General features: G+C 38.9%; 2 protein-coding genes across 2 annotated transcripts in view; one reads left to right on the top strand and one right to left on the bottom strand.

The window, feature by feature from the left end:
• Positions 1-27,164, bottom strand: part of FBXL13 (F-box and leucine rich repeat protein 13) — a 196,979-nt gene that overhangs the window by 66,978 nt on the left and 102,837 nt on the right. Inside the window, exons 10-12 of the mRNA XM_039239125.1 lie at positions 22,973-23,025; positions 18,619-18,719; positions 8,886-9,015 (exon numbers count right to left, since the gene is read on the bottom strand). Of these exons, the coding sequence (XP_039095056.1) occupies positions 8,886-9,015; positions 18,619-18,719; positions 22,973-23,025 (284 nt within the window). The remainder of the gene's footprint in view (positions 1-8,885; positions 9,016-18,618; positions 18,720-22,972; positions 23,026-27,164) is intronic.
• The window catches only part of LRRC17 (leucine rich repeat containing 17), a 33,026-nt gene continuing 14,626 nt past the window's right edge, over positions 8,765-27,164 (top strand). Inside the window, exons 1-2 of the mRNA XM_039239124.1 lie at positions 8,765-8,945; positions 26,048-26,954. Of these exons, the coding sequence (XP_039095055.1) occupies positions 26,183-26,954 (772 nt within the window). The 5' untranslated portion in view covers positions 8,765-8,945; positions 26,048-26,182. The remainder of the gene's footprint in view (positions 8,946-26,047; positions 26,955-27,164) is intronic.

Here is a 27,164-nt window from a genome sequence, read left to right as displayed (position 1 = left end):
AGAAGTGGCTACCCAAAGATAATATCAACAGGAGAATCCTTGGACTTGCAAACAGAGCAGAGGATACAATCACTGCCCTTCTAATAGGGACTTTCTCATGTAGAACTAGGAAAGCGTTGTCCTCTCCTTTAAAATTGTTCATCCTACCCGTATGACTAGGATGCCTCATCAGGTATTTGAGAAGAGGAAGGACATTGACTTGGGTTTGAATACACCAATTAGGAGGTCGTCACAATAATGCAGGCAAGAGAAGATGGTGACTTGGGCTGGGGTGGCAGCTGTGGAGGGAGCGAGGAATGGTCAGATCTTAGGTAGTAATGAAGTAAGAATCACTGGATTTCCTGACAGAATGTGTGCAGGGTGTGAGAGAGAAGAGTCCAAAATAACACACGAGTTTGCTGGGTCTGCTGTGATAGAGCACCACAAACTGGGAGGCTTAAACAACAGAAATGCATTGTCCTGGGGTGGCAGCTGTGGAGGGAGCGAGGAATGGTCAGATCCTAGGTAGTAATGAAGTAAGAATCACTGGATTTCCTGACAGAGTGTGTGCAGGGTGTGAGAGAGAAGAGTCCAAAATAACACACGAGTTTGCTGGGTCTGCTGTGATAGAGCACCACAAACTGGGAGGCTTAAACAACAGAAATGCATTGTCCTACAGTTCTGGAGGCTAAAATTCCAAGATGAAGGTGTCCATGGAGTTGGTTCCTTCTGAGGTTGCTGCCTTTAATGTGAAGGAAGGATATGGTCCAGGTCTCTCCTCTTGACTTGCAGATGGCTATCTTGATGTTAACATTGGCATTCTCTTGTATGCGGGTGTCTGTGTCCAAATGTCCCCTTTTTATCAAGGATATTGTCCATATTGGATTAGGGCCTATCTTCATGATTTCATCCTAGCTAATTACATCTGGAACAACCCTATTTCCAAATAAGGAGGTTCTAGGGATTGGGACTTCAATATGTGAATTTGGGGGGCAGGGGGAGATACAATTCAATATATCACAGATGACTCCAAGATTTTGGCCTAAGCAACAGTAAACATGAAATTGTCATTAAGTGACATGGGGAAGGCTCAAGGTGAAGCAAGGAGTTATTTTTTAGAGCAAGAATTTTTAATGATATGAGCCTAGGGGCACCTGTGTGGCTTAGGCGGTTAAGCTTCAGACTCATGTCATGTCATGAATTCGTGGTTTGTGAGTTTGAGCTCCTCGTCGGGCTCTGCACTGACAGCTCAGAGACTGGAGCCTGCTTCAGATTTTATGTCTCCCTCTCTCTCTGCTGCTCTCCAACTCGCTATGTCCCTCTCGAAATAAATAAAAAATTTTTTTAAATATATGAGTCTAAAATTTGAGAGGGAAGTCTGTATTGCAAGTATATATCATATATATGTGTCTGTATATACACATATATTAATTCTGTGTACATATATTACTTCTATATATATACCCTTATATACATATGTATACTTTATAAACATATATACATGTATAAGTTTGTATACATGTATAAACATGCTCTTATATAAGTATATTACATATGTCTGTATGTATATACTTGTAAATATACATACACACATATACCTGTAACAAGCATGTGTGTGTGTGTGTGTGTATAATTGCTCATTACTGTAGGTGATATATAAAACCATGATCTAGGTGAGATCACCAAGGGAGCAGCTGTATGCTAAGAAGAAATATGGGCATAGAACTGAATCGTAGGGCCCTCTGTGATTAAGGGTTTGGAGATAGGAAGAGGTTACTTAGAGAACTTTAGAAATACTGTCAGAAGAAAACAAGCAAGATACATAGCACAGTATCATTTAGGGGAATTCAAATACACACACACAAAAACACAAAAACACAAAATTCTTACATTCTTACATAGTTATCCCCTGCTTTTCAAAAGTCCACATCAGGCCACTTTACCCTTACAAAAGACCTATGTTAGTACCTGTTTTCACCAACCAAAAGAAATCCAAAGAAGATTTTGCCGCAAGCTACCACAGAGACAGCAGGCGCCCTAAGCATCTGGACGGTGCCTTATTTATCTGTGTATTTGTATCCTTAGCATGTAATACATAAGTACCTTGCATGTAGTAGGAGTAGGATTTTGATCAACATTTAATCAATGAATAGGTGAATGAATGAATGAATGAATGAATGAATGAAATGGTAGCCAATTTCAGGGTGTGGCCAGCCAGGTGCTTCTAGTGGAAACTCAAGAAGTCTGTTAAGGAGGTGAGAAGTTGGCAACTTTCCAGAGCAAAGTCTGATAGTTTTTTCTTGGTAAGGGTGGGGTTTGACGTTGCTTTAGATTCAGGGGAAGAAAAGAGCCTAGGAAAATATGAAATACTACCCTGGCAACTATGCTCACCATCTTAGCATCAAGCAGCCATAGGTTTCAGTTGTGTCTAAGAGCAGCTGTGTTTTACCTCTATTTATTTTGTGCATCCATTAGCAAGATGTGTCCTAAGATATCATAAGGCCTAAGAGATGATTTGGGGGTGTCTGACTTGGGTGTACTGACTAAAAAATAATTGATGAAAAAGTACTTTCAAACCCCTCATCAGGCTCTTTGCTGACAGTGCAGAGCCTGCTTGGAATTTCTCTCTGCCTCACCCTCCCCCCACTGTCTCTCTCAAAATAAATACATAAACTTTTTTTTTTTTAAAAAGGAAGGTTTCATAGGAATGCCCTACTCTCAGCTAATGCAGATATTGAAGGAAACCTGTATATTTATAAGAATATATTCTTACATGAAACTGCATAAAATAAATTAGAGGGTTTGCTTGTGTAGGGGGAGGAGAACGGGAGTGGGAAATATGGATAAAAGGAAATAAATTAAACAAGAGAGTGGCCTTGTATGGACTTATAATGAAAGTCTGCCATGAGTTCCAAAATAGGTAAAATAAAATAAATTAAGTCTAATATGAAATAAAATCAAAACCCCTGGACATATTTCTTCCTGAGTACTTTTTCTCCTCTGCACATTACTACAGAGAAAACGGTATTTTTAAACCCCTCTTCTTCATTTCTCTTAGTGAAAGTGGTCACCAGTAGACAAGTTCTGAATGCTTGCTAAATATATTTGAAAAGAGGGAAGTTTAATGAAACCTACTTGATGTGTAAGTGAATGTAAGATAATTTAAACAGTTATTGCTAATTTCTGAGAGGGGAAGAGTACTTATCAGCATAGAAATCCACTCCTGGTTTCAATGTTGCTCTCCTGCATCTCCTGTAGTCCACTTTTTTAAAAAAACAACTTTTTTACATTCATTTATTTTTGAGAGACAGAGCGTGAGCGGGGGAGGCACAGAGAGTGAGGGAAACACAGAACCGGAAGCAGCCTCCAGGCTCTGACTGTCAGCACAGAACCTGACGCGGGGCTGGAACTCACAAGCTGTGAGATCATGAGCTGACCTGAAGTCAGATGCTTAACCAACTAAGCCACTCAGGCACCCCTATTGTAGTCCACTTTAATAACAGTGCTGCTGTGAAAATAAATTATGTGGCTAAATACAGGGAGTGAGTATGGGGAGCCACATCATCAGTTTTCCCAGAGAAATTGTATCTATGTGAGGTTTCTAAATCATAAAAATGTTGTTGGAATTGACATGTCCAATTAAGGAAACTAATAATATTAACAACAACCAAACATACACATACTTCGTGACCCAGACATTCAACTCCTGTGTGTATATCCAGCGGAAATATCTGCTGTCTTCATCAAAGGACATACATGAATGTTAAGAGAACCACAGATCAGCCTAGACTTAACACTCTCCAGGCCCTGCAACCTCAGGAAAAACAGAATTTATTTTTCCCACTGTCGAATACGTGGAAGGATTCTGAATGGTTGTGGTGTGGTCATGCCCCTCTCCTGGAAAAATCACAGCCACTGCAGATGGAATTTAGGATTGTATAGGCTGGGATCAATGACCCAGGGGCCATAAGAAAATCCTAATAATTAATAAGCATTTACTCTATGAAGCCACTGTTCTAAGCATGTTATATGTACCAGATCATTTCATTTACACAACACACTTATAAGGCAGCTACTAGTATTTTCGCCATTTCATAGATACAGACGCTGAGACATATAAAACCTTCAGGTAACCTGCCACAGCCTCAGAACTAGTAAATGGCAAATTCGGGATTAAAAAGCAGGTACCCCAGAACCCATACTCCCAGTGACTACCATGTATTGCTCTCAAGGTGTCGAGAGTAACACAGCTCTGCAGAGTCACAGGGAAAGAAGAGGAGTGGTTCCTGAAGCAAAGTATGAGATGCAGAGAAAAGCTACCAACGTTTCCTACAATAGGTCATCAGTTTCACTTAGCAAACTAAACATCAATCCAAATATTCAATAAACATCTGATAAATGGCTGCTGTGAATTAGGTCGCACACCATTCTTTAGAGCAGAAAACAAGATGGACCCATTCATTGCTACCAGTTGTCTCCCACACCATAGATGACAAAGGAGCTCAAGAAAGGGTACTTTTCTTTACACGATAAAACAATAAAACTATTTTGTCTCTAAAAAGTCTCCCCAGATTGTGTTTAAACATAGGGTTTTTTTTTTAAAAACGTGATATTTTGGGGGTTTTGTTTTTTAAAAATGTTTATTATATTTTTGAGAGAGAGAGAGACAGTGTATGAGTGGGGGAGGGCAGAGAGAGGAAGACAGAAGCCAAAGCAGGCTGTGTGCTGACAGCAGAGAGCCTGATGCGGGGCTTGAACTCACAGACTATGAGATCATGACCTGAGCCAAAGTCAGACGCCTGACTGAGCCATACAAGCACCCCTAAAATTTTGTTTTATGGCATAAGCTTAAATTTTATAACTGAGTAAATAGTAAATGTAGAAGCAGACATATTAAATTTGTTCAACTGACTCGACCAGAATTTTTTGTTAAATGAATGTAGATTGGTTTTTTTTTTCCTTCTTCTGAAAATACTATAAAGAATATGTTGCACTCAGGCTCTGAAAGAAAACTTTTAATTAATTTGAAAAACAATGTCAGCCTTTTGGAATAAGAATCGTTGTTATTCAACCAACAAATATTTAGTAAGTGCCTGGGTATGGCTTAACCTTACAAGTGATCAAAGAAATACAAATTAAAAATATAAAATATGTTCGATGTCAAATTGGCTAAAATATTTTTTTAGATAACATTCTTATTTTACATTATATTATGTTTGGCAATTGACATATTGTAGAGCATGAATGGCTTTAAAAATAACTATATCCTCTGACCGTTTCACTTCTAAAAATTCATACCAAAATATTGCATAGACATATGGAAATATATGGCTATGAGAATCTTCCTAACAGGGTATTGATGATAGCAAAAAAATTATATGATATGATATGATATAATATATGGTTAAATAAAATAAAATATTTATGGAATATAAAGAAAAGAAATGTGTACTATATAATCCACTTTAGTTTAAAAGAAGTATAGATGTGCGTAGAAAAAGACCAGAAAGCCTTACCCTTATTATTTCAAGGTGGTTAATATTTAGATACTTTAAATTTTTGCTCATTTCTCATATTTTTGTGTTTAACATGTAGAAAGAAAAATAAAGTGAAAGCAAGGTGAAAAAAGAAAACTCAAAGTGACAGGTATATTATGATTAGAAGTTTGCAGTGTATGGGGTAAGAGTTGACTGGGGCGGCTCTATCCTGATTTCAGGCCAAGTGAGCAGAGGCTTTTTTGAGACGAAACTGAAAAGAAGCATCCCCTCAACCACATTAAAGATGAGGACACGCAAGTGTAGATGCAAGTGCTGGTATTTGTTAGGAGATCTGTCACATTACTTAATGTACCTACAGTATCTATCCAATCCCAAAATCATGCAGAGTATTTCTAAAACATGTGTAATTGATTTTCAGTTTTCTTTGCAGTTCTCCATTTATGTATTTTTTTCCAAGTATGGTTAAAATATTTCACAATATCGTATAAATACATCTTTCCTTTTGGGGAGCAGCCACGACTGCATTAAAGTTTAGCCCTCGACAGACCTCACTTACATTAACACAGAGCTCCTTAGAGACCAGGGGATATGCTGTTTTACTCATCCCCGGTGGCAGCAGGCACACAGGTAGGTGGGAGCTTCTATTCTCAAGTCTTTTGTTTAATTAGGACCTTTTTCCTCAGGCAGATATACTAACACGTGACTTCATAGTGCAAAATTCCAAACTTGTAAAAAGAAAATAGATTTTAGCTTCCAAAAGCACAACCTGGGAAATCTGTGAATCATCTATTTTCCTTCTTTGAAACCATTTGTGTGCCGCCTGGTCAATATAAGTAGGCCTGGGAGAGTGAAACTGTCCTCACACCCAGAGCCAGGGAGGCAGACAGAGCCTCCACACAGAATTTAACACGTCCCTCAAAAGAGGTAACATCCAAGCTTTACTCATTGTTTCTGAAGCTAGAGCAGCAGCTATCTGCTCGCAGGAGATCTGTGGTTCATAATGAGCCCATTTCTTACTCCCAGTGAGCCTGAAGGGGCTCAGTTTCAAGTGGCACACTTTCCAGTGACTGAAACAGTGTCTGACACCTGGAGTTAAATCTCTGATGAATTATAAAATAAACAATTGGAAGTGGAAGACAGATGAACAAAAGAAATTAACATTGTTTTGCATAGCACTGTGAAATACTAACTTCACTGGGAACTGAGACTTACAAATTAAGGGACAATTGGGAAAAGAAATCTGTTCTTTGTACATTCAGACCACTTTCAATACCCGCTGAGGACAAGTAGGCCATGCAGTTAATTGGTAGGTGTACATGCATGTGTGGACCTTACTGAGTGGAGAAGAGGCCAGGCTGCTCCATTTCAAGGGGATGAGGCCGACTCAGTTCCAGCCCTTTGTTGCCATACGGCAGTGTAGGCCCAATTTCGTTAGTGTTTCCGGTTTTTTAAGAGAAGCTTGAAGTCTATATTTCTTTATGAAAACCCCAGAATTTAAAATGTTGGCTCACGATTTAAAAATAGATAAACTATCTGTGAGTTCTGCATGTATATCTGCCCAGAGTAGAGCCACATTGATTGGAAACCTCTCATTTTGACTTTACTGTGTCTGAGCATATTTATCCTTAGGACATATGTATGTGTGCTCGTGTGTTTGTGTGTGAATTGTATGTTGTCACCACAATAATTACCTTGTGGGAACTGAGGAGAAGGAGGAGGTAAGTTACCCTGTGGGGAGGGTTTTTAAGCCCTTGGTGAGCGGGTGGGAAATACTGGAGGATGTATCTTTAGAGGGGACAGCAATCAATGGGATGCATCAAGCACGTTGAGTTATTCCTGAATTTGCAAATATGTTTCTCTGTAATTAGTCCATTTGTGTTTGCTAACTGACACCCATAACAAAAGTAGGCACCTCCCCTCCCAGAGAGACTGGAAGATACACATGCTATTTCCCTTAATGATTACATATCAAAGGATGGCTCCCAGGTCCTTGAGGAAGGCATTCCTGGGTTGTAAAACTGGCAAGGAGCTTTTAAAGAAGTTTCTATCTCAAAGAGAGCAAAGAAAGAATGTACAGTTGCAAGTTTTCTACAATAAATGGTCCAAGAAAAGGGAGGTCAGGGACCTCAAGTCAAGAAGACGCTGGTCTAAAGTTCAGGCAAGAGAATGATAGGTCCATCTCTTGTTCATGTTTCACAGGCTACACACCAGTAGGTCACAAATAAATGTAAATTCTGGATGTTTCAATCCTAGCTTAGAGCCCTCCCTTCCTTGCCCCCAAATCCTCCCTACTGCCTAGTGTACCAGGAAACCATGGGATGCCAGTGACGGTGACTGAGTAAGTTCTAGCCATTTAAGAACTTGGAGGAGAAGCCCATCGTGTGCCTGTATGCCCTCCAGGGCACTCTGCCTGCCTACCTGTGGACCAACAGGTGCTTATAACTGCACCAGTACCATGTGCTTTCACCAGCTGGGCAAGCTTGGGAGCATTCTGCCTTTCTAAATGGGTACAATGAATATCAACTACAAAGCATTTGCAGTGAATTTGATCTATGTGAAGCACTCAACATGGTGCCTGGCATATAGTAACAACTCAATAAACGGTGACTATCAATGTTTTAGCCAGTTCTCATCTTTGCTATTATATTATTTCTGTAGAAGGAAGAACATACTATGATACTAATATTAACAAAATACACAGAGAGGGGGAAGAAAAGAAGTTAAAAGAATAATGACTTAAATCTGCCAGAACTGAGCAGAAGAAACTACCATTGAGGCAGTAACCATTTCCAAAGTTCCATGCCCTAACCTCCTCAACTCCACCCGATTTTCTACCTAATTTTCTTTTACCTTATTCCCTCAAACTAAAATATTTCCCCATTTAGACCTCAAATCTCCATGTTATTTAGCCAAGGATATAATGCAGTTTTAAAAATTACAATCTTTGTTGTATTTCCTTTCTCACCTTTAGGACTTACAGCATTTGACTCAATACCCGTTTATTTTTTGAAAGCCCATGTGGGAGCTAATTGACTTTCCAGGAAGTTCTTTGCCAATCCTCCCTCAGAAAGGTTTCTCCTGTGTTTGTATCTTGGTTGCAATTCTAAAGTTTTCAACATTTAGAACTCTGGTATTATAATTGTGCTTGAAGTATCTACACAGAAGTGGTCTGTTTCATCATCCTCTAAGCTCGGCCTGTGTGTGGATGACATTCCAGTGGAAGGAAGCCAAGAGCCTATAGTAGTGATCCTGGGGAAAATTTAAGCAGCTGTGGCTGTGTAATTCAAAACCTCTGAAAAGTGTGCTGCAGTCCGTGCACAGCATTAGTATAACATGAGGACTGGATGTAGCCCGTCCTCCGGAGGACTTCCTTGCCCGCTGCAGGAAAGAGAAGATTGAAAGACAAACCTGGGTGCAGCCGGAAAGGTCCAAATAGATGAGCTTGTGGCATCCCTCCCCTAAATTCAGGTACCGTAACCCTTTGTCTGTGAACTTTCTGCAGTAAGCCAAACTGAGATTCTGTAAGTTGTGGAAGTGCCTGAAAAGACAGGGCGAGAAAAGAGAGGAAGGAAAGGGATTAAACTTGAGTCGTTTTCCACATCTTTCTTAAGCCACTATGACAAAGAGAAGTAAAACTCTAAATTTATCTTTTCTCCTTGCAGATATTCAACAGCTGGACTTCATTTTTAATTCCCTTCCTGTTATGTAAAGGGGATCGTAGTAGTAGATGTCAGGTAAAGCATAATTACATTTCAGATGAAAATAAAGATTTGCCTCGATTTTTAAGAAAGCTGATTGGGACAAAGCTTTGGGGGTGGGGGAGATTTGTGCATTCATATTGTTTGGATGTTAGTTTACGTTTAAAGCCAAAGTTATAGAGTTTGCATTATTGTTGCATTTAGGTTTTATCTTTGGAACACCAAAACAATGTGCAAAATATCTAGAAGGACAAGCCCTTTGTAAACATTTAAATGGCGATTAACTGTTACATGACAGTGAGGATTGGGGGCAGAAAGGAGGCAAAGTTAAACATAACAGACTATTAAAATGGACATGATAAGCAAATGGTTTGAAAATAACGTTTGAATATGCATGATTTCATAAGTAACTGTTTCATATTTATAGTTAAAGAAAGACTAACCGATATAGAGAGCTTAAAAATGGGTTAAAAAGAACAGTCTGCAAATGAGTTGGGCAACACACGAGGGGAATAAAAACCACATTAGAGGCTATCAATCTCACTGGAGTTCAAACAGATTAAGTGTGGCATTACCACCATGACTAAAATGATCGCTTCCAGGAAAAAAATTATAAAAGGAGGATAATTAAGATGAGCCTGTACTACCGTGCAAGGGTTTACAGTTTGAAGACCTTCTGTGGACAATTTTCCAAGCCTTCTTAAGCCTGGCATTTTTTAAAAGTGCAAGAACTCCCACTATTGCTGGCTCTTTTCGTAGAATTAACAGCATGCTCTTGGTCTGTGATCTGCGTCAGTTTAACACCAAATTGGAAAGCAAGAACAAAAAGTGGGAACAAGATGCCTCTCTGTCCCTCAAAAGCCCACAAATGACTAGTGCAATTTACCTTCATATAAAACTGGGAAATAAGATATGTGAGCACTGACAATCAGATTGATTCCTAAAATTTGAAAAACACATCTATATGATATAATGATTCCCCTTAGTGACTTATCTGATGCAGAACACACATTCCCCTCTGGCAATGGCTGTGTCCTTGAGATTCAACAGAACAAAGAGGGACGCCATCTGGATTCCCCAGTGGCCGTGGGCAGGGCCATGAAGCAGAAAGCAGTACTAACATCCCAAGGACACGTCCCCTCTCCTGGGGCCCTTCAGTTAACAAAATCTATGCCAAAGTTTTGGAAATGCTTGATCTTCTTCTCCCTGGAAGGATACCCTTGTGATTCAAGAACAGCTTTCTTGGGGTGTGTGGGGGGTGCAGGGGTGGGGTGAGGGAGGATTGTCATTTCTGACAACCCTTAAGCTCTCTAATTTGGAGGAAGGAGCCTGAGGCAGACAGCATAACACAATGGAAAACACAAAAAGTTTTGGAATCTGACCAAACTGGTTTCCAATATCAGCCATGACACTTTTGCAACTCCCCTAACCTCTCAGAGATTGTTTCTGCATCTGTTAAGTAGAGACTATAATATGATCGCTTTTCTTTTTAAACCTTGACCAACTTTGTCTAGCTTTCCTGAACCTCAGCTTTCTCATCTGTGACATGAATGTAATTCTATCTGCTCCTTCCTCTTAGAGGTATGACAATTATATGAGAACATAGATGTAAGAGCATTATATTAAGGATGACTTTTGATGATTAAAATCAGGAGGTAGAAGCTTTAAAAGATAGGGGGTGCCTGAGTGGCTCAGTCAGTTAAGTGTCTGACTCTTGATCTCGGCTCACAGTTCATGAGTTCGACCCCTGTGTCAGGCTCTGCGCTGTCAGCGCCGAGTCTGCTTGGAATTCTTTCTCCTCTCTCTGCCCTTACCCCACTTGTGCTCTCTCTCTCTCTCAAAACAAATAAATAAACTTAAAAAATATACTAAATTTTTAAAATTTACAAATAAAAAATATATTATTGCTACTCCTAATTCAAATGATAACATTAATTCTTCTTATGAAGTTTGTTCTTTCTTCTTCCATGTATTGGAATGGGTACTTATCTGACAAAGGTGGTGTACATAACTGATTCCAAGGGTTTGGGGGGACTTCATATGACATCTACACCCTCATTTTGGTCAAAGTTTAATGCCCTATTTAATCCGTTTGAACTCCAGTGAGATTGACATCCTCTGACATAGTTTTTATTTCCTTCATGTGTTGCCCAGTCATTTGCAGACTGTTCTTAACCCATTTTTAACCCCTATGTCAATTAGTCTGTCTGTAATTATAATAATGTAACTGCTACTGACAAAAATCATGCATATTCAAATATATTCAAATCTAGTCCAAACCTGTTGTTTGATTTTTTTTTAAGTCCTTGTGATCAGTTAACCAATACTAAAAGCAGGAATTGATTGAGTTCTTAACTTCTCTGTGTGTAACAGATACCTCTGGATCTGTGGACCCTTTATCTGCATTGTATTTTTAATGCATAGAATAAAATACTTAAAATTACAAAAGCAGTTAATTATATTGAAAGATATTATTATCAAAATTTTTTGAGGATCAAATGAGTAGAATAATAATATATGTGCTTCTTTATTTTTAACCTGTTTATATTATATATTTTTATATAACATATAATATTATATGTAAATATTAAATAACAAATCTAGTGGCAGGGCTAATAACTACCCATGGTTTTGAGGTAGTGATGAGGGTCAGTGATACTTTGTGATACCATAACAACTATAGTAAGAAAATATTTGAGATTTTTATGGGTAAAAGAGTCCCAGGAACTGCTAATGCTACTCTGATTTTTCACTTAAATTTCAGTTAGGGCTTAGCAAAAACGAGATGATTTGTCCCCCATCAAAATTCATGGAACCTCTGAATTCCATCCCTGGTCTCCTTGGGGGACGCACTGATCCACGTTAAGAACCTCAGATTTGGCAAAAGAAGTTGTTTGCTGGACTAAATGACTCCCAGACGACCAGTCTCTAGGTGGCTGTCTTCAAAGTGGAACCTCATGGAAACCATCAGTTTGAAAACCTAGCCCAGGAGGAATCTCGAGAGGCCCTGTGGCCTTTCCAGGGATTTACAGTGCTGCAGACTCAGAGCTTCTGGGGATGGGGAAACAATCAGTTGACAGTGAAATCACTTGGCAAATTTTATGCAATACTGCAACTTTTTGTTCTGAATTTTGGCAAAGAAATACATCCCTTACGTGAGAAAGATCTGGCTCATCATGTTCTCAACCCAGAGACAGCTTGGTATGTCTAACTCCACTTTGAAGTTGTATTTGCAGCCTGTGTTTATCTTTTCCTAATTATTTGATAAGTATGTCTAATGAGGGAGAGGTTCTCTTTGTGGTTTATTTTTCTACCGCTACTATAAGCTTTAAGAAATCATAGTTCTTGGGGTGCATGGGTGGCTCAGTCAGTTACATGGCCGACTCTTGATTTCAGCTCAGGTCATGATGTCACGGTTCATGGGTTTGAGCCTCACTTCAGGCTCTGAGCTCACAGCGTGGAGCCTGCTTCAGATCCTCTGTCTCCCCCTCTCTGCTTCTGCCTCTCCCTCTCTCTCTCTCTCTCCCTCTCTGTCAAAAATAAATAAAACATTTAAAATATTTTTAAAATTTTTTTGCAAATCACAATTCTTATAGAAACTACAGAGATCACATGTTTTCTGTTGGCTTTTTTCCATTAAAGAACTGAGGCCTTTTGTATTAGATTACCAATATCTGAGGGCATTACTACTGGAAGGAATGTAGAATTCTGTATTTATTTATTTATTTATTTATTTATTTATTTATATTTTATTTATTTCTGAGAGAGAGAGAGAGATAGCTTGAGCGGTGGGGGGGTCAGAGAGAGAGGGAGACACAGAATCTGAAACAGGCCCCAGGTTCTGAGCTAGCTGTCAGCACAGAGCCTGACACAAGGCTCAAAGGCACGAACCATGAGATCATGACCTGAGCCAAAGTCGGATGCTTAACTGACTAAGCCACCCAGGTGCCCCTAGAATTCTGTATTTAAACAAAATTTTCTCTGAAAAACCACCGAGACAAGGCCTAGTCTGTAAAAGAGGATTTTCAGGTAGTCTCTTTTGATTTAGTGCTAGGCTTTTTAGTTTCACAGAGGCAATTTTGCATAATAGGATCCCTGCAGAAATCCAAATGCAACGTTTTGACCTCTTATTTATAGAGTAGACCTTGAGGATGTATGGTCAAGGAAAGAGCTTACTCTGTCTGCCCCATCTGATGGGTAAGACCATATAACCTGAGAGCACCTAGGTATAAGAAATTTCCAAGCCAATTGAAGGGTCTATGTGAAAAATAATCAAACACCATGCCACTATAGCATATGATGCTCCATTAATAAGCAAAGATAACAATAGCTTTACTCACCACTATATGCCCAGAATGTCTCATACACAGTAGTTGATCAATGCATTGTAAAAAAAAAAAAAAAAAAAAAAAAAAAAAAGTGAAAGAATGTTGCTGTTAGGATCCGGAGAAAGGAAAGATCATTGTGGAATTCTGGTTGATGGTATGACTCGAGGGGTAAAGGCTATGGCTTAGCAGAGAGAAGGAGAAAGGAATTCCATCTATAGAGAAAAAGAAGCATGTGGCAATCAGATGACCAGAGTTAAGGGCTTGCCTTGTAAAACCTGGGTAGATAGGTTTCATTACATAATGTTAAGGACCTATAAGGGAGAAGTTTGATCAGACTATGGTAAAGGAGAGTAAGGGAAGAGTCTAGACCTTAAGCATGTCAAAGATATGATAAGACTAATATTTCAGGATGATGCCTCTCACAGCGTAAGAAAAAAACAGGTTGAAGGGAAGAGAGACCAAGGGTGTACCATCAGGATGCTAGGCCAGATGAGGGCCTGAGAGTGCCACCTAGGTTGTGGCAATAAGAATAAATGGAAAGGGTTTGATTCAGGAAATATTAAGAAGCAAAAATGTCCTGGAGTGGGCATGAACTATGAGCAGCCCTCATTTTCAACTGTAGAAAATGGAGCAGGTCCCCGAAGAAGTGGGGAAAAATATTCAAATAAAAAGCTGGCAAATCAATGTCGTCAAGAAGGGCAAACAAATGACATTTTTTTTCTGGCAGATGATTTCTTTGGAAAGAAATACTAAAGGCACTGGAGAGAGAATGACAACAGCAGAAACAACATTTCTCTGGCTATTTATAGTTTAAAGTACACTTTTGCATACCCAAGCATATTTGAAACAATAGAAAACAGAACAAGAATAGAGAATCATTATGAAATGTATCTTTATCATAGATAAGAAAGTCAGGATACATTTTTTTTCACATGACAAAAATCATCAATATCAAGTACATTTATCCTGATTGTTCTCTCAGTAGCAAGAACTACAGTTAAAATCAAAGCAAAATTCTCATTTTGGGTCCTATTTTTCTATCTGTTGCCCACTAAAGGTATAGCGTCATTTGTCAAAAAAGTGTTCCTAAAAAATTATGCATGGTTGTAGTATTAGCCTAATTTTCATAGGAGAAAAGGCTATCTCAAAGTATGATATCCCAAATCATCTACATCATAAGTTCTGATTTTCACATATGGATTTAACACATTTTGTAATATATTCTCTCTCTCTTTCTATACACACACACACACATATTCATACGTGTGCATATATTCATACACATTTACATGTCCACATGGAATGCCTGAAGAAAAATATTGAGTGATATTCTATATAGAAGGACTAGAGCACCTTTTAGAATTCCTGAAAGGGTCGGGACCCTCGACAGTGGCATCCCTGGAGTTGGCTTGCACCAGCCCACAAGAGCCAACTATTACCATTTCTTCCCACCTCCACATTCAGTTACGTCATGTTGATAGCTTAAAATTGATCAGGGTGGTAGTATTTATACGAAAGAAATCAGTAAATCTTAGAAATCAGAACATCCCCTTAACCCCTATCCAAACTAGTTATTAAACATTTATTGGAACACGGCTATCCTTGGAACACACTTTGAGAACTACTGATAACGGAGAATGTAGTATGCTGAGGAAATGTATGCAGAGATAAAAATGATAAGAGAGAAGATGACATATGTGGAAACTAATTTGACAATAAACTATTTGTAAAAAAAAAAAAAAAGAGAGAGAAGATGACAGCTTTGAAGGATAGGAATAAAAATTCCATATGAAAATTAAAGAGGATTCCTAAGAGAAAACCTGAATAAATGGAATAGAAGCATTAAAAAGGAAAACACCTTCTTTGTGTGAGAAAAGATCTAAGTTTTAATGTTCAAAAAGTTTACTATGTTCCAGGAAAAGTTAACTGAAAGAATACAGTTCAGCTCGGATAGTGTTTTTAATTTCTCAGTTAAAAGGAAATTCTTGCAAGCATATTGGCAGAAAAATAGGTTGCCAACAAAGGAAGAAAATAATATCAAGCTGGCTTTCCACTTCTCTTTAACCTGAAATACCAAAAATTATGGGGCAATATTTGTAGGATTTTAAGAATAAGGTAAGGGACATGATTCTAGAACTATATACCAAGAGAAGTTGTTGTTCACCGTTCAAGACAAAAGAAAGTAATTTTCAGAAAGCAATGGCTAAAAATCTAACACTTGTTTATCTTTCTCAACAAAGAGGTTTTCAAACTATATGTCAGTCATCATGGGTGAATCAAATTCAGAAATTAAGATTAAGGAAATTGTGAAACAAATGGACCATCAGTGAATTACAAACCTAGAGTTAGGCTCCATAATCATAAATATCATCACAATATTGAGCACAAACATGAAAAATCAATATTAAAAGGAAAATTAGATGATTACCAAAAATCACAAACAATATGTGTTTATGGACAAGAGGTGGAAGTAAAGAAGTGTCAAGTTCAAGGGAGAATGAAAATGTATTAGATCTCTAACCAAAGCCATTGTCCCTTCACAACTTTGATAGCTGAAGAAATGCATTTAATATGTTTCTTTTTAAAAAAGTCTATGGGGTGCCTGGGTGGCTCAGTCGGTTAAGCATCCGACTTCGGCTCAGGTCATGATCTCATGGTTCGTGGGTTCGAGCCCCGTGTCGGGCTCTGTGCGGACAGCTAGCTCAGAGCCTAGAGCCTGTTTCAGATTCTGTACCTCCCTCTCTCTCTGACCCTCCCCTGCTCATGCTGTCTCTCTCAGAAATAAATTTTTAAAAACATTAAAAAATTTTAAAATAAATAAATAAATTTTTAAAAATCCACATAACCACTAGTTAGAATACAGAAGAGAATGTCCACATACCTCTGAAATACCTTAAGACTATAAAAGTAAATAATATAGTTTATATAGCAAAAGGCAGAAACAATGAATACAGTACAGTAACAAAAAATAAAAAACCAAGCAAGATCATAAAAATAAAACCATACACTCAGTTTTGAAAGGAAATATTACTCATAAACTATCTCCTTAACAAGGCAGAATGAAAATTTTAAAATAGAAGTTAGCTATGTGCTTCATTTAGAAGGCAAAGTTAAAATACACTAACATAAAGATTAAAAATACAGGAATACATAAAATTATTCCAAAAAACCATAAGTGAAAGAAAACAAAGGTGACTATATTAATAGCAGATAAAAAAGCATTTGAGGCAAAGGAACATCAACCAGAATAAAGAATTTAATTTTATGTGAATAAATTCTATCATCTGTAATGAAACATACTATTTATTAATCTTTATGTATAAAAGAAAAATATCAAAATGAACGAAGCTTAATTATAAAAGCTTATATATCCAATATATAACCAATATATCACAATTATACCATGAAATATCAAGAATTCATACATATATACACACATACATAGAAATTTTATTCTTTAAAAGAAACTCTCCTGTTTGAAGCATTCATGGATGATTTACTAAAATGAATTATATAAACTGGTCCACCAAGAAATCTCAATAAATTCCAAAAGGTAGAAATAATCCAGCCCGCATTTCTTGACCACAGTGTACAAAATCAGAAATTAAAACCAGACGCTTACTCAAAGAGACTTCAACTACTTGGAACCAAAATTTCTCTTCTAAATAATTATTGGGTCAAAGATTAAATCAAATTTACAACAGTTTATAAAATGAAAGCAATACTTATTAAATCTTACAAAATTTGCCTATATTCTCATTTAGAGGTAAATTTCATATTAAATCTTACAAATGGAAACATTAAAAAGACATTAACGGACAAGGACAAAACATTGTACCTTGTACCCAAGTCCAAAAGTGACCATTTAGAAAATATGAGAAATTAAAATTAAAATTTTATTAAAATGAAGAGTTGGAGAGTTAACTGACTGAGCCACCCAGGCACTCCTTAGCAACTCAAAAAGTATAAAAAATATTCTTAGATCATGGACTACATTAAGTCAGGCTTTGGACCACACAAGGCATAGTTTGCTGAACCTTATACATTGTTGCTTCATTTATCTACCAAAATAAATTCTAAGTTAATTATAGATTTAAGTAAAAACAAATCATAGAAGAAAAAAAAAATGACATCAAACACCTGGAAGGAAGAAGAACCTTTATTTAAAAGTTAAAAGTATCAGATGAAATTTCAAAGGAAAGTTTTGATAGATTTGACTAAATAGACTTGACTGAAATGTGGAAACTCAGTTAAAGGGATAAACAGAAAATATGTTATCACTTTTTTTAGGCTTGCACATTTGCAGAAAATGATCAGAGACAGAAGATAAGGAAAATTACCACCTAGAATTTCCCCTAGCTTTTCCAAATACTTTGCTGTTTTTGCTGTTATTTTTCAAAGAATCTCAAAAAGTTGTATTCTCAAAAATGGTTTATTCATTCACAATAGTTTGAAAAAAATCTTTTGAATCTCTCCCAATATGATTATCTACTCTTCCTGATTAGTATTTCCTTGGTGAAAATAAGTACTGACTTAAAATGACATAAAATTTAAATATCCTGCCAACTTTTGGTGATGTCTTGTAGATTCATTCTGTCCCTTCTCCTCCAAAGAAGCACTTGCCAAGGAAATGCAGCATTTCTATTTAGTCCATAGATCAAAAAACAACCAGTATCAGGTTTCCTGAAGGTGACAGAGGTCCCAACAAGTAACCAGAGTGTACCAACTGGAAATATGGGACAGCAGTGTTCAAGGTCAAAGGAAGGAGGGCATTGGTGTTCTGTTGTCAAGAAGTCCACACGTGGCACTGGAATTTAGAAGCCAGGCTCCATTGCCCACGAAGGAGGACCAGAAAGAGATGGGCAGAGCCTAACCCAAGCTACTGGGCATATTGCTAGCAGAGTGACGCAGAAATGGTGGCCAAGCAGCGGATCAATTATTTAATCTAGGCATGCCCAGGAGGGAGAGAATAGGCACCAGGCTGGGGACTTGAAAGCAGCAGTCCTCTTACTAGATTCGCGGTGCCATGATGGTGGGGTGCTAGAGTGCTAGCACAAGCCAGAGCCTGGAGGAGCATCACTATCTTCAGTACAACACGGATGACACAAACATTACCTTGGCAGCAGTCGCATGGTCCTGTTGGTGATAGTTGTGTTAGATAGATTGAGGTACAGGACTCCAGAACAGCCTTCAGAGATGTATCTCATTGATTCATCCTGCATAAAAACAGAGGGAAGAATGCCTGAGTGGCTCAGTCAGTGAGTGTCTCCCTCTCTCTCTCTGCCCCTTCCCCACTTGTGCTCGCTCTCTCTCCTTCTCTCTCTCTCTGTAAAATAAATAGACATTAAAGAAATTTTTTTAAGTCTAACAAGCTTTATTATTTCCCCATGATCACTCTACTATCTCTTTCCCTGCTCCAAAAATAGTATATGCAAGTCTTGGTCTCTTCATATTCTTTGATATTAGTTGTAAATCAAATTAAATAGAAGGTGATGGTTTTGTTTGAGGCTTCATTATTCTTTCCCCTTTCCTTTCTTTGGAAATCAAGTCCCATTCAATCATGGTGACACTTCTTTAAAGTTTGAACCTTTGCAAGTTCAACTCTAACAGTAAATTTGAGCTTAAGTGTCAAACTGTCAAACGCTCCTGACTCTTCAGATGCACGAAAGTGATTAAAACCTGATCTATTTTTAAGCTCACTAAAATCATTCTGAAAGACAGGAATAGTAAATGTTCTAAACTGGACCTCTTTAAAAGTGACTCAATATAGATTTATAGAAATGTGTGCGTGTGTGTGCGTGTGTGTGTGTGTGTGTGTAATTAAGTTTTTGTGATTCTGTTACTGAATGTACTAAAACAGCTAAACAGATCCTCACCAAATTTATGGTAAGTTTGAGGAGGCCTGAAGTAAAATATGGGCTACATGCATGTTGAACATGAAGTTCTGTGTTGAGGGTGTTGCAGGTAAGACCCTCAAGGATTCAAGCACCCGTCCCCCAGAGAGCTGAAACTGGGGTACCAGAGAACAATGCCACCATGACCTGAGCATGACAGGAAAACGAATAGTGATTTCAAGCATGAGCCCTAACATGGCATTTACAAGACCAGATGACTTGCAAGCTCTCATTGCAGTGGAACTCCTTCTCAGATGGGTAACTACTCGTAAGATGCTTTAGTATAAGTAAGGAGCAGCATGGTTTTATTTATTTAATTATGGTTGGTGAGACACCGATGAGGTGAGCTTGTGACACATCAGTCCTGGAAAGAATAGACCATTACAGAAAGATGTGAATTGGCACTTGGCTAGGGGATGTGGTTTGGGAAAGAATTCTGCGTGTTCAGTATGGCCACCTCCAGCACTACTAAGGATGGCAAAGGTTTATTTTCAGCTGGATCAACAGTGTTTACCATTGTATTCCTAGCTATTTCCCAGAGCCATGGATATTAAAATAACAAAATCGTGCAGTTGTAAAAGCTGTAGTTCTGCTATAGGGAAAGGTTCTTTGTGCCGATGACACATGGGAACAACGTCAGGGTTTTCAATAAACACTGTATTTTTGCCACTGCATTCAAGCTGCCAGGGATTTTTCTAGATACTCCACCCCTAAAATGCAGGGTTTGGATATACATGGATTGATTTTAAAAATATGCAGTACAGTTTTCCCAGAGGCATGGAGAGAAGAACCATAACGAGCAACATTGTACTTTAATATAAACGAAACCTGTCTTGAAAAATGTTCATGGTACCAATCAAATATCAAAGTGATTGTACACCCATTGAAAGTCTCTGGCAAAAATACAAATGAGATGGAGATGGAGCAAGGAGAAGATAGAAAGCTGGTTTGTACACCCACCCGTAGAGAGGTAGCCACAGAGAAGATGAAAATGTGGGGCCAGGAGGAGGAAGATGAAATATGTCTTCTGCACCATAGAGGAATCTGGCTTTCCTTTAAGATATGGAGGCAAACCATTTATTACATTTTCCTGTCTGGCAGAGCTTGGATATCCAAAAAGTTTCAGACGAATCCTACTCTCAGTATTTAAAAGAACTCAATGTTCAATCCCCAAACACTTGAGCACATAAACTCAAAAACAGTTTGACTGTCCTCATTGCAAAAAGGTTTTTCTTTTCTTTCTTTACATTTATTTATTTTTGAGAGACTGAGACAGTACACCCAGGGGGCGGGAGGGAGGATGCGGCGTGGGGGGAGGGGGGGGCAGAGAGAGAGAAGGAGACACAGAATCCGAAGCAGGCCCTAGGCTCTGAACAAGCTGTCAGCACAGAGCCCGATGCAGAGTTCAAACCCACGAACCGTGAGATCATGACCTGATCTCAGATACTCAACCGACTGGGCCACCCAGGCGCCCCTACAAAATGGTTTCTGAATTTGTCCACAATGCTCTCAAATCTTTCTGAATGTAATATATTCATGAGGCAAGCTTCTTAGAAATAAAGTTATCTGAATGGATGTTACACGGCTCCTTAAATGTATACCTGCCTCCCCAGTCTATGTCTCAAAGCGAAAAACAACAGTAAAATGTAGCTGGATAAAATTATCAGCCCTGTATAGTATTAGACTCCAAAACTGGACAAGACTTTGATGTTCACAAATTCAATGCAGATGGCAGTGTTTTGACTTTCCTATTAGAAAGCCAAATTTAAAGACTGTGATCTTTTATTCAAGTGCAAAACTAAAGCTCCCTGAGGGCAGGAACTGAAACTTGATTCCCTTTAAATTCCCTCTAACACCTGTATGTTATAGCATGTAAACTCCCTATATATCTTTACATATACAGATAAATACATCTTTTAATGCAGTAGGTACTAAAAATATCCACAGAATGAAACAGAAATTTGAAAGAAATAATGACAACCCTGGGAGGTAGCAAGGGAGTCAAGGGTGTGGATGTCACTCTGGAGTTGCTGCTTAATGAGCATGACAGTCAGCCAGACTCCTCTGTTTTCACCCTGCTTCTCCTACTGTTCTTTCTGGAGATTCTTTGCTATTGATTCTCTGCCTACTTCTAAAAGCCAGAAACCCCCCAAAGTTCTCTCCTAAATCATCTTCTCATGCCTTCTTTCTCTCTCTAGGCTGATCATATTCACTTTTGTGACGTTAATTAATCATACAAACAGGTCTGGGTGCCTGGGTGGCTCAGTCGATTGAGCGTCCGACTTCGGCTCAGGTCATGATCTCACAGTTCGTGGGTTCAAGCCCCGCGTCGGGCTCTGTGCTGACAACTCAGAGCCTGGAGCCTGCCTTGGATTCTGTGTCTCCCTCTGTCTCTGCCCCTCCCCCACTCATGCTGTGTTTCTCTCTGTCTCAATAATAATAAACACTTTTAAAAAATCATACGAACAGGTCAGTCCAAGATGGAACTTCAAGTTGTATGCTATCTTGTCCATTACCTACTACATATCTCTGCACAACTCTATTCATTAAATAAACATTATAGAGTATTTACCATGCCAAGGTCTGTGCTATGTGCTATGACTACCACAAAACATAAGATACATCTCCTGTGCTTTGGGCCCCTTAGGCTACTGGAGGAGGCAGAAATGCTGTGATTAGGAATATTTATTATAGGGACCCGGAGGAGCAGCAACGAACCCAGCCCTGGGAGTCAGTGATGTCTTGATAAAGGAAGTGGTACCAAAAGTAAGCCTTAAAGCCTGAGGTGCCCCATTTTGTAGGGGCACCTGAGGACAAAGGAAAAGGTCATTCCATGCCAAGAGTATGGCCTGAGCAAAAGAGAAACGGCAAAGAGCAGCTTGACTCTTGGAGCAAAGAAAGCATCGCAGTGCATGGTTGCTGCAGCTTACTGTGGACGTAGGGATTGGAGCAAGATGGGGTGGAAAAGGATGCAAGACCCCAGAGGGTGTCCGAGGTAGAGTAACGTTAAAGAGCTTCGACTTTATCAATAGTGTAGGTGACGAATATGTATGTATAAATGATGGAAAATAGGAGTAAAATGATCAGATCTTCCTTTTAGAAAGCATATGCACTCACAGGGTGGAAGACAGATTGGAAGTAAAAGAAAAGCTTGGAGAGAGGGACCAGGAAGCAGCTGCTCCAGGTTACATGTTCATTTTTATCTTCTTTGGCACACACCTGATAGCCGTGAAGACCACTAAAATGAGCCTATTGTCTCTACTGGGACCCAGTTTTTTCTGTCTCAGACACACGTGGCCTTAAATATAAATATAGTTCATTTTTGTGTAATTGTTAAATAGTTTCCATTTCCAGAGACTCCAACCTTGGGCAGATAGCTACAGGATGAATAATAAATAGCATTATACAAATGGGATAAAATTTCTTGCCAATGTTTAACATAGTTTGCTTTTTTAACATTTGATCCTAAATGAGCACACAGGCACACATTTTGGCAAAATCTCTGTTTATTGGCACTCCAACACAGCAAGTCTGAATCTATATAAATAACAGTAAAATAAATTTCATATACTTACTGTGAGTGTTGGGCAGTCAGACACATTCAGCTCTTGCAGATTTCTACAGAGGCCTAAATCAAACAAGTTAAACATCACTGAACAACACAGTAAAAATGGTTAAACTTAAAAATTTTCCATCCTACATTCAATGTGATGTATTCATTAGAAAACAAACAAAAATTTTGGCATGTAACTTGTTCTAAGTATATGGTTCCTTTTCCCAGAAAACCGATTTCTTCTGGCTTTAAAATTAAAATACATACACATGTTTATTATTGTTTGAGGATTACAGAAGGAAAGGGGAAAAAGAAAAGTACTACTTTGGGAAAAACAGTATATACTTAGAGCTTGGAAGAAAAACAACCTGCTTATTTTGTGGCACGGCTTTTTGCTCATTTTTTGGATTTTGTTTTCTTTTATCATTTTATTGTAAAATTTTTCAAACACAGCAAAGTTGAAAGACTTGAAGAATTGTACAATGAATATAACCCACTACCAAGATTCTATTTCTATTGCACAGTATTTGCGTTGTCACGCAGTCACCTATACATCCATCTTTTCTATCTATCCTTCAATCCAACTTATTTTTTATGCATTTTGAAGAAAGCTGCAGGCATAGCACATGTATGATGTATAATGCTCACACATCAGCATGCGTATTGTAAATAATTCAACATGCATCATAATTAACAAAATATTTAGGATGTACTTAGATTAGATTTACATACAATTTATAATGAATTGCAGAGAAGTAGAGGATCAGAAAGGCCAAGTGCCTGGTTAGCTCTGGGACCAGGGGAAACTGTACAGCTTACGGTCTCACAGGGAAGATGACATATGTCCACAAAGAGCTGGATAGCAAAGTGTTCTACAGTCAGCACTCTGGGTCTAGACTGACAGGAAGTAAAACTCCAAATCTGAGATGGAAAACAAGCATCTAGGGGAGAGGACACAAAACAGTAAAAGGGAGGAACATTTGAGGCAAACAGGGGGAAGTCATTCTAGGTGGAGGAGACCCCCATCGAGCAGGAAAACTCCAAACATCCTGGCATTTACACTGCTGCAATGAATAGAAACCACATCTGCTGCTCATAACCACTTAGCCCTACAATAATAACAAGAGAAATGTTATTAATTATAAATAGATGATGAACATTTCTTCCTTTGCCAAGAATGGACTGTGTCCTAAGAAATAAATGCAAACCAAAGCCACTTTCAGAATTTAAAAGTGAAAACAATTCTTTAAAATGTGCAGACCTTAGAAGTCATCAGTAATACTTGTTAAGGAAGAAAACAGATTCCCAAAAACAATGCAATAATAAATTTATGATGTTAATATTTTTATAGAATATTTACTTGAGACTAATTCATGCATTCAACAAATATTTATCAAGAACCTGTTATGTGGGGGCACCTGGGTGGCTCAGTCGGTTAAGTGACCAACTTTGGGCCAGGTCATGATCTCACAGTTTGTGGGTTTGAGCCCCGTTCAGGCTCTATGCTGACAACTCAAAGCCTGGAACCTGCTTTGGATTCTGTGTCTCCCTCTCTCTCTGCCCCTCCCCCTCCCCTGCTCACACTCTGTCTCTCTCTCTCTCTCTCTCTCAAAAATAAATAAAACATTAAAAAAATAAGAAAAAACAAAGAACCTGTTATATGCCAAAAACTCTACAGGTGCTAGAAATACAGCAAGTGAACACAATAGACAAAAGTCCCTGCCCAACTTAGGGAATTCACATCCTCATGGGGGGAGACACAGTAAACACAAGAAGTGAAATATCTACTTTGACAGGTGGAGATTAGTGCTATGGAGAAAAATAAAAAAGAAGGTAGACAGTGGCTAGCAAGTGGAAAGAGATGCCACTTTAAACAGAGTAGTCATAGGAGGCTTTGCTCAGGTGACATTTGAAGCAAGATGTGTAAGATTTGCCAAGGACAGTGCTATTTACCTTGAACATTTCCATATCTCACATTCAATATGGTTGGTGATTGGGAGACAGAACAGGAAGGAAAAACACAAGCTCAGGAGGACTGCTATTGGGGACCTACTCCTTTCGTGACCATCTCAAGGCTATTGGAAGTATCCCTTTCACTTCTTGAATCTGATGTGCTGATAACATTACATGTTTCAGTTTTCATAACGCTAAGCCCTGACACACTGGAGTACTTCTCCTGGACCAGGTTCTATGAAGTGTCTTAGGCACGTGAGCCCATTTCATTCTCCCAGCAATACTACCAGGTATCCTCAGCCTCATTTGTTTTTAAGTTTATTTATTTATTTTGAGATAGACAGTGTGAGCAGGGGAGGGGCAGAGAGAGAATCCCAAGCAGGCTCCACACCGTCAGAGTAAAGCTCGAAGTGGGGCCCGAACTCATGAACCATGAGATCATGACCTGAGCTGAAATCAAGAGTCAGAGAATTGGGGCGCCTGGGTGGCTCAGTCAATTAAGTGTCCGACTTTGGCTCAGGTCATGACCTCATGGTTTGTGGGTTCGAGCCCCGCATCGGGCTCTGTGCTGAACTCCTGTTTAGAGCCTGGAGCCTGTTTTGGATTCTGTGTCTCCCTCTCTCTGACCCTCCCTTGCTCATGCTGTCTCTCTCTCTCAGAAATAAATTTAAAAAATGTTTTTAATTAAAAAAAGTCAGAGACTTAATTGACTGAGCCACCCAGGCACTCTACGTCAGCCTCATTTTATAGATTCTGAAGTTGAGGTTAAATAACTAGCCTGAGGTCACATAGTTAAGCAAGCAGGAGAGTCTTCATTGAAACTCTGGGCCCAAAACATTTGGCCACTAAACGGGGCAAGTGGGAGGATGCGCTCACCCCTGTTCAGAATGTGCCTTTATTAATTGCAATGTCTTTGCTTAACAAAAACCAAAAAACTTATTGTGGCTATCATTTCACAATATATACAAATGTTGAGCCATTCTGTCACACACCTGAAACGAATATAATGTTATACGTCATTTATACCACCATAAAAAATATATCTAAAGAAAATGAATGTTTTTTTTTTAAGAAGCTGCTACTATCTGTTAATAACACAATGTTCACAGTGGTTCTTCATAGATGTTTTTCTCTTGCAACCTAGGGACTCCATCGTACCTCAGCTGGGTCTCTTCGTTCCAAATTGCATTAGCTAAGATTACCCAAACTTGGATTTCAAAGGAAAACTTTCTTGGTTCCATCTGTCACACCAAGTAATTGGGACCAGCTGGATGTCAGGATGCGCGTGGTCACTGTGGTAATTCTGCTCTTCTTTTGTAAATCCGTGGAGCTCCGCAGGGCCAGCCTAGGGGGCTCCAGAGGCCGAATGAACCATGGCCGGGCCGGCGGGAGCAAGAGAGGCTCCAACCCCGTCAAGCGCTACGCGCCAGGCCTCCCCTGCGAAGTGTACACCTACCTTCACGAGAAGTACTTAGATTGTCAAGAAAGAAAACTAGTTTATGTGCTGCCCGACTGGCCTCAGGATTTGCTGCACATGCTGTTAGCAAGGAACAAGATCCGCATACTGAAGAACAAGATGTTCTCCAAGTTCAAGAAGCTGAAAAGCCTGGATCTGCAGCAGAATGAGATCTCCAAAATTGAGAGTGAGGCTTTCTTTGGTTTAAATAAACTTACTACTCTCCTACTGCAGCACAATCAAATCAAAGTCTTGACGGAGGAAGTGTTCATTTATACGCCTCTCCTGAGCTACCTGCGTCTCTATGACAACCCCTGGCACTGTACTTGTGAGATGGAAACGCTTATTTCAATGTTGCAGATTCCAAGAAACCGGAATTTGGGGAACTATGCCAAGTGCGAAAGCCCACAAGATCTAAGAAACAAAAAGCTGCGGCAGATAAAATCTGAACAGTTGTGCAATGAAGAAGAAAGGGAACAATTAGACCCGAAACCTCAAGTGTCAGGGAGACCCACAGTCATCAAGCCTGAAGTGGACTCTTCTCTTTGCTACAATTACGTGTTCCCCATACAAACGCTGGACTGCAAACGGAAAGGTTTGTAAGTTTCTTAGTTTTTTGTTTTCATGGATGATTTAAAATGCTCTTTGAATCTTCTCACCCTCCGTACACTCCACCATGCCTTGGGATTTCTGGTGTCACTTCCACCAGAAATCTTTTCCCCATGACAATGGAATTTACTCCAAACTTTTCTAGGGTTCTGACTCCAAGGTTGGGGATTTGGGGGACAGTAGAGGAGGGAAAAAG

This window comes from Hyaena hyaena, unplaced genomic scaffold (genome assembly GCF_003009895.1).
Source record: "Hyaena hyaena isolate Hyena2069 unplaced genomic scaffold, ASM300989v1 scaffold_152, whole genome shotgun sequence".
NCBI classification, from domain to species: Eukaryota; Metazoa; Chordata; class Mammalia; order Carnivora; family Hyaenidae; genus Hyaena; species Hyaena hyaena.
This window is presented reverse-complemented; position numbering and strand designations above follow the sequence as displayed.